The sequence below is a fragment of the Silene latifolia genome, chromosome 3, assembly GCF_048544455.1.
Source record: "Silene latifolia isolate original U9 population chromosome 3, ASM4854445v1, whole genome shotgun sequence".
Lineage (NCBI taxonomy): Eukaryota > Viridiplantae > Streptophyta > Magnoliopsida > Caryophyllales > Caryophyllaceae > Silene > Silene latifolia.
The window spans coordinates 63321507-63329812 of record NC_133528.1 but is presented as its reverse complement, the minus strand read 5'-3'; the positions used below and the strand labels follow the sequence as shown (position 1 = coordinate 63329812).

General features: G+C 35.0%; 2 protein-coding genes across 2 annotated transcripts; both read left to right on the top strand.

Annotated features, from left to right (window-relative positions):
- Positions 1-5284: 5284 nt before the first annotated feature.
- Positions 5285-5773, top strand: LOC141649154 (protein FAR1-RELATED SEQUENCE 5-like). Its single transcript, XM_074457851.1, has one exon. The coding sequence runs from the start codon at positions 5285-5287 to the stop codon at positions 5771-5773; it is 489 nt and encodes a 162-aa protein (XP_074313952.1).
- A 472-nt stretch (positions 5774-6245) lies between these two features.
- Positions 6246-7907, top strand: LOC141649153 (protein FAR-RED IMPAIRED RESPONSE 1-like). The gene is made up of 2 exons (XM_074457850.1): positions 6246-7550; positions 7854-7907. Exons 1-2 carry the CDS (start codon positions 6246-6248, stop codon positions 7905-7907), a joined length of 1359 nt encoding a protein of 452 aa, XP_074313951.1.
- The last annotated feature ends 399 nt before the right edge of the window (positions 7908-8306 follow it).

The following is an 8306-nucleotide window of genomic DNA, read 5'->3' as shown; positions in this document are numbered from 1 at the left end:
TTGATATATTTGGTAGGAATTTCAGCATTCGTTAGTAGTATATATGATGATTGTTTGCAGACTGGCATTTCTAATGAAGTGTAATACGGAGTATTCATCACCCAATTGTTGTAGTGGCGTTTACGAAAAAGCAAGATATACAAGTTGCATATTCACATTTCAGTTGCATATTTTGGACACAGTCCGATGGACTCGACGACTCGCATGCGATCTGACTCACCGATCCACCATCCTTAACTCCGTCCAACGACCGACTTCAACTCATGAGTAGTTGATAAAAGCGAAAAGAAATTGAGAAATTGATTGTTAATTGTTGAAATTGACAAGAAATTATTGCTGCTACAATATTTTTCCCCAAATTTTAGGGTTCCAATGATAGGAATTTTTGGCTGGAGTTTGAGTTTGTAATTTTTTTTTATGTTATTATGAGATGTGGAGAAGAAAAAAGGACGTAGGTTTTGTTTGATTTTTATTTTTTATTTTTTTTTTCCTTACTTGTCATTTGATCTCAGCCCTTGATTTCTTTTGATCTAATGACTGAGATTTTCCAAACTCACAACTCACCATAAGAACCCAACTCACGAGATCCCGCCTCTCTCTCTCTCTCTCTCTCTCTCTCTATATATATATATATATATATATATATATATATATATATATATATATAGAGGCCGGATCCGGTGAGGCACCTCATTATGGCGAGGCAGCCGGTCTCACCAAATTACTACCTTGGACTCATTTGCATTATACATGGATGGGCTGATTTTGTAATGTTGGACTGAAAAAACAAGGATGAAAATTAGGGGTCAACAAAAAACTTTTCATTTGGTCCAAAACACTTTCTCTCTCTAATCTAAAAAAAAGCCCAAATACCTTATTCTCTCTAATCTAAACAAAAGGCCCAAATTCTTTCCTTCCAAAACTAATGAGCTTTCACGTTATACAAAAACACTCAATTTGGGCGTCGATTTCAAAGAGAGCTAAAATATCATCAAATTTGTGAGACGATTTCATCATATTAATCAAATTTTGACAATCAAAGAGGCGAAATTCATCAAATTAATCGATTTCTAAGAAGATTTCGAGGTAATTTCCAGGTAATTTCATATTATTTGATGAAAAATTGATTTTCTTAACTTCGTTCATTAATTGATGATATAATGATCAAATTTGAACAAAATCGAACTGTTTTGTAAATTTATAAGGATCAAAACTGAAGTATTTCGTTAGTTTAGGGTTTGAATTCGATCAAAACTGAGCAATTGAGCAATTTCGGAATTCGCGGTGTAAAATTTGTTGATTTTGTTAATTCATTCATTAATTGATTATAATTCATTCATTAATAAGGCTCAAATTGACGTTGCAGCTTTAATTTCAATGGAGATTACAGACATTACAGTAACTGGTGATAATACTGTTGTTGAAACAGGTAATCTCCGTTTTTTCGCTATTTTATGAAGCTGTTTTGCTATTCTCCTGATTTTGTGAATATGTGAGGTTATATTGTGAATCTAAGAAGTTATTTCGTAAATCTGAGAAGTTATTTCGTGAATGTAGGCTATAATATCCTGAATTTGATCAAATATAATCAATTTCGCCCTACTTATTATGGTATTACTGCTGATGTTGCAGGTCTAACTCCTGATACTGCAACGACTCCTGATAATAGTGCTATTACAACAGGTATTCTGTTTTGTCCCTATTTTATGAATTTGAGACGTTATTTTGTTCTGGTTTTGTGAATCTGAGAGGTTATTTTGCGAATCTAGGAGCTAATTTTGTGCATCTGAGAGGTTATTTTGAAAATATTAACTGTTCGTTTTGTGAATCGAGAGGTTATTTTGCGAATCTAGGAGCTAATTTTGTGCATCGAGAGGTTATTTTGAAAATATAGACTGTTACGTTTTGTGAATCTGAGAGGTTATTTTGCGAATCTAGGAGCTAATTTTGTGCATCTGAGAGGTTATTTTAAAAATATAGACTGTTCTGGTTTTGTGAATCTGAGAGGTTATTTTGCGAATCTAGGAGCTAATTTTGTGCATCTGAGAGGTTATTTTGAAAATATAAACTGTCTATAATATCCTGAAACTTGGACCGTGGCAGAAATTGTTTGACATTGTCTATTTTGTGAATTAGAGTGCTTATTTTGTGAATATAAGAGCTAAATATAATATTCAGAAAACTTAAAAATCTTGTAATTTTTCATCACATAAAATTTCGCAGGTTCATGGCTTTCGAATTAACTAAACAACAACATTCAAAAATAAAATAAACTGAAAAGCTGAAAAATTAAACAAGATATGATATTTGTTTAGTTTATCAATCACCCCTATTTGTTCGAGGCAATGCACATAGAGCAATATTGATATAGCTATAGGTGCACCGTTCATCTGCATCAGCGAGTGATCTTCCTGCGTGTTTAGATGAATATGGGACTCTTCTACATACTGGAGTGTAGTTAAAATATTGTGAATCAAGCCTTGATGCTACCCATAGAAAGGGCCCCCGAACTCGGGAATAGGTAGCCACCATTCGGATCTAGTACGCCCAAATTGCTCGAACTTCTCCTCCGCAACTTAAAAGCACATTTTGCACCATTGTCATTTGTGCCAAATTGAATTAGTACTAATCCCATAAAATGACAAGTCTGCCTGCAGATAACAGGCACCAAAGACTCTATCTCATAACCTTGGCTCATTAAACAATCTGCCAATTTAGAGAGGTCAGGACAAACATACTTCCCTTTTTTATTCATATAACCTGGAACATTCGCCAAAACACAAGTATAGGGAAATACAAATAAATGAGACATTGTGTGCAATAGGGATTTTTAAAATGTTTTACAGAAGAGAGAAGATAGGTTATTGGTATATACTATTATGTTTCAGAAATTAGATATTTATAGGCCTTGTATTTGGCACAATCACAACAAAGTGCTGTTCACATTACCCATATATTAAATTTTTTGATTGAATGCTTGATTGTTCAATGTCCTTTTCTTGGGAATGGAACTGTTATTAACAAATCAACAAAATATCTAGATACATACAACCTGACCTTTTCTTAAAAGTGAATTCATAATCTTCACCAATTTTTTTTTTTTAATTATTTGAACTAATAATCTGATACTTTATTTAGTGAATCTCGGATTTTATTTGGTGAATCTCAGCCTATAGTTAGTGAATCTTGGGCCTTATTTTCTGAATCTCTGTTGTTAAACGTTACTGATGCAATTTATTTATTTCTTATAGTTAGTGAATCTTGGACCCTAGTTTGTGAATCTTGGACCCTAGTTTGTGAACCTCAGACCCTAGTTTGTGAATCTTGGGCCTTATTTTCTGAATCTTGGGCCTTATTTTCTGAATCTCAGCCTATAGTTAGTGAATCTTGGACCCTAGTTTGTGCAACTAGAAGGTTATTTTGTGAAACTTAAATAACTAATATATACAACCTGGGTAAGATTAAAACTAAATAAGATGACAAATTAAAAAAGTTTGCACAAGTCCGCACCATTGAATGCTTTAATTGTCTTGTATCAGTAATATTGCATGCTTTCTTATCTATGGTTGTCCTTGTATTCATACTTATTATGGTGTTCCTACTATTTTGTTAATTTGAAACATTATTATCGTGAAACTGTATTTGTTAATATAAGATCTAATAAGGCTCAAATTGACGTTGCAGCTTCAATTTCAATGGAGATTACAGACATTACAGTAACTGGTGATAATATTGCTGTTGAAACAGGTAATCTCCTTTTTTTTTCGCTATTATCCTGATTTTGTGAATATGTGAGGTTATTTTGTGAATCTAAGAGTGAATTTTGTAAATCTGATAAGTTATTTCGTGAATGTATGCTATAATATCCTGAATTTGATCAAAATTTATCAATTTCGTCCTACTTATTATAGTGTTCCTGCTAATGTTGCAGGTCTAACTCCTGATACTACAAAATGACTCGATAAGAGTGCTAGTGCAACCGGTATTCTGTTTTGTCCCTATTTTATGAATTTGAGACGTTATTTTGGTCTGGTTTTGTGAATCTGGGAAGTTTATTTGCGAATCTAGGAGCTAATTTTGTGCATCTGAGAGGTTATTTTGAAAAATATAGACTAATATCCCGAAACTTGGTTTGTGACAGAGGAACTTAGATGCTAATATTGTGAAACTTGATTTGTGAATCTCCTATGTTGCTCTTTTTGGCAAAACTTACTAATTGAACCGAAGAAACATCAATCTTTTATGAATTTGAGATGTTATTTTTTTGAGATTGTTTTGCTATTCTCCTTATTTTGTGAATCAGATAGCTTATTTTGTGAATATAAGAGCTAATTATGTGAATTTGATAGGTTATTTAGTGAATATAGACTATAAGATTATGAAGCTTGGTTTGTGGCAGAGATTGTTTAACATTGTCTATTTTGTGAATCAGAGTGCTTATTTTGTAAATATAAGAGCTAATTATTTGAATCTAGTAGGTTATCTATTGAAATATAGACTATAAGATCCTGAAACTTGGTTTGTGGCATAGATTATGAACCTTATATGCTAATATTGTGGAACTTTATTTGTTAATCTCCTATCTTGCACTTTTGGCTTATTTTGTGAATCTACAATTTTCAGTTGTTGATTCCAATGTTAATTGCGGTGAAGCTTCTACCTCTCTTTGTGTTAACAAGCCCTACAGTACCAACTATTTCCACACCTACTACTCTTATAACTTACACACCGAGTGGCAGCCAACAATGGATAAATAGGATTGATGAAAAGTTTACACCAGCGATTGGGAAAACATTTATTGACTTAGACTCAGCGATGCTGTTTTATGAAACGTACGCCGTTGCTTGTGGGTTTAAATCAAGGAAATCTTCAAGCAAAAGGTTTCGTGATGATATTATCGAACAAAGTGCATGGTTTGCAATCGGGAAGGTCAGTAATAAGAAGAAAAGACGACCTGCCCTAACTGGTGTTGCAAAAAAGGCGGATGAATCCGTTGCATCAGAAATAACAGAAATAGGTAGTACAAAGAGCAAACCGAACAAACCAACTGCTAAACGTAGGGTGAAAAAAGGTGGAGGAGAGGCAGAGAGTTCCAACAAAGGGTCAACCACAAGAATAACAAAGATTAGAAGGTGGGGCTGTCCAAAGAATGATAAAGTTCAAGTTCCATGAGAACAAGTACATGGTTGACGTGTTTATTGAGGGTCACAATCACCCGCTTGATGTTGTGAAAAATAAGGAATTTGAGAAACTTGCTGAAAATATCAATGAATTTCATATGCAAATGATTGTCGACAATTCAAAAGCAAATGTTGGTCCTAGCTTAACACACCAACTATGCACTCAACAATTGGGTGGTTTTCAAAATGTCGGGGCAACAGTCAAGCAATTCAAAAATTTTCAGAGGGAAATGAAGTGTCTAATGAACAGTCATGATGGGGAAATGTTCAAATCACGCTTAGACACCCTAGCTGAAACAAAAGGGCTCCACTTTGTTTATGAAAAAGATTCCAAGAATGCATTGACAAGGATTTTCTGGACGAATTGTGACATGCAAAGAGCGTATGCTCTGTTTGGGGATGGAGTTTCATACGACCCAACTTATGGTACAAACAAGTACAACATGACGTTCACGCCTTTCACGGGCATTGACCATCATAAAAGGTCAATCACATTTGCATGTGCGCTTATAGAACATGAAAACGATGAGTCATTCATGTGGGTATTTGACCGGTTTAAAGCGCTATGGGTGGGAAAGAGCCCAACTACATAATCACCGACGAAGACCCGGAATAATTAAAGCGATTCGGTATGTTTCTGAAATTTGCAAATCGTACCTATTAACTTGTGAAACTTCATATTAAATTGTGAATCCTACATTTGTTTTGTTGATTCTAGTTGGCACTGGAAAATATGATGGTTGTAATAATTTGTTTGGTTTTTTGTTTATGTGAATCGTAGTGCTTATTATGCGAAACTAGATCATGAATTTGTGAAACTGGGGTAAAAATATGTTTCACGTACTTATATCGCGAATAAGGCACAAAATTTATATAGTCTGAATCCGAGGTTAAGACATGAGATTCACAAAATAACCCCCCAGATTTATAAAATAAGCTATAGGATTCACAAAATAAGCTATATGATGTATAGTCCGAATCTGAGGATAAGACTTGAGATTTACATAATAGTGCATCGTATGACTTTGTTATGTGAAACTGCGTGAATTTAGTTATTATAAAATGATGGTGACGGTCGATAATTTGATTTTGTTCATTGCAGCTAAGTTCAAAACAGCGAAACATCGATTTTGCATGTGGCACATCATGAAGAAAATAACCGACAAGGTTGGGAGTAAAATTTGTAGAGATACCGACTTTTTAACCTGTCTGAACGGTGTTGTATGGGACGATGACCTGGAGCCCGGGGAATTTGAAGAGAAGTGGCTTAAAGTCATGAACGATTTCTCCTTGGAAGACAATACGTGGTTGAATGGGAAGTTCGATAGACACACACATGGATACCCGCTTATTTCGAAAAATGTGCCAATGGGCGGTTTACTACGAACTACACAAAGGTCAGAGAGTGCTAATAGTTTCTTTGAGCGGTTTGAAAACAAATACGGGACATTAACTGAGTTCTTGGTGCGCTATGAAAGCGCCACTGACCACCAAATGCACCTGCTGAAGCTCCGTGAAGAGGAGAATGCGAATTCAATCCCTGAAACACTGTATGGGTCAAAATGGGAGACACAAGCAGTGAGAAGCTATACCCATGCGATGTTCTATGAGTTCCAAAACCAGGTGAAGCTTTCAATAAATACCTGCAGTTTGGTTGGATACACTCCGCCAGATCCTGTGACGAACTTTGAAGTGTCGTTAGTTGAGGATGCAAAGAAAGGACTAAAATTTGCAGTTGAGTGCAGTAGAAGCACGAATGATGTAAGGTGCACATGTAAACTGTTTGAAAGGAGAGGTATTTTATGCAGTCACATCATTTGGGTTTGTTCGGGAAAGTTTAAGGACATACCTGATAAATATATTTTGCAAAGGTGGAGCAAGAATGCACTCAAAAGTGACGTTTATGATTGGAATGGGAATCTGTTAGAGAAATACAACAATACCAACACAAAACAGATTGGAATGTCTGTGGTGTGGTCTGAGATTCAGTTAACTGTTGGTATGCTCAAAAGGAAAGAAGAGTCGGATGTGAGAGAGTTTGCCAAGTTAATCAAGGAATTCAGGACAAAACTAGAGGGAAACACTCAACCGTTGACAAAACAACAACAGATTGAGCTTCTCTCTGGCCGCAAGGTTCCGGAAGAAACCAACATCTTACCGCCTAATGTGTCTAGGAACAAAGGCTGTGGTAAACGGTTGGTGAGCAAGAAAAATAAGGCAATCAAGAAGGCGGAAAAAGCAAAAAGGTTGTGTGCTAACTGTAAGCGCAAGGGCAACCACGACAAAAGGAATTGTCCATATGATTTTGCAGACCTTCCTCCAAAGAATCGGGTTTGTATTCATCTACGCAACTACATCGATATTAATCAAGTATTTTATTTATCTTTTATCTTAATTTGAGAATCCCGAGGTTGCTTTGTGAATCCCAGTCTTAATTTGTGAATTCTGGTCTTGTTATGTGAATCACATATCTTTATTTGTGAATCACGAAATGAGACGATTGTATGTAGTAACCTGATATAATTCCTCACTTTGTAACATAAATGACAACAGTTGGCTTATATGAATGTGATTCACGTCGTGTCACCCAATTTTGCATGATCCTCACTTTTATTATTGTACATCTAATGTTTGTAAACATCTTTCTAATTCCAAATTGTGTCTTTTACGTAGGGAGAGCTAGCGGACGAAGAAGTAGAAGAGGAAGGGGATGAGGATGAAGAATGAAGGAAAGAGTCTTCTTAAGCCTTGAGAAATAGATATGATGATTGAAGAAGACACTGACAATTTTGAAAGGAGCAGTCTTTTAGTTTGGCAACATATTATTTATTGGTTTCCAAAAATATGGACATCTTATTTGGTTATCTTATTTTTGTGAATCTGAGAGGTTCTTTTGTGAATGTAAGAGGTTGTTTTATGAATCTTAAATCTTAATATGTACAAAAGACCTGGAAATCTTATTTGTTGGTATTAATTTGTGAATCCTGGGTCTAATTTTCGCGATTATTAGGAAGATTCGTAATCTTATTAGAAAGGAACGGACAACTGGCTAAACGGTCTTATTTTGTGAATGACACAATTTAAATATTATTTCATGAATCTTACCGTGTGAATGACAATATATAA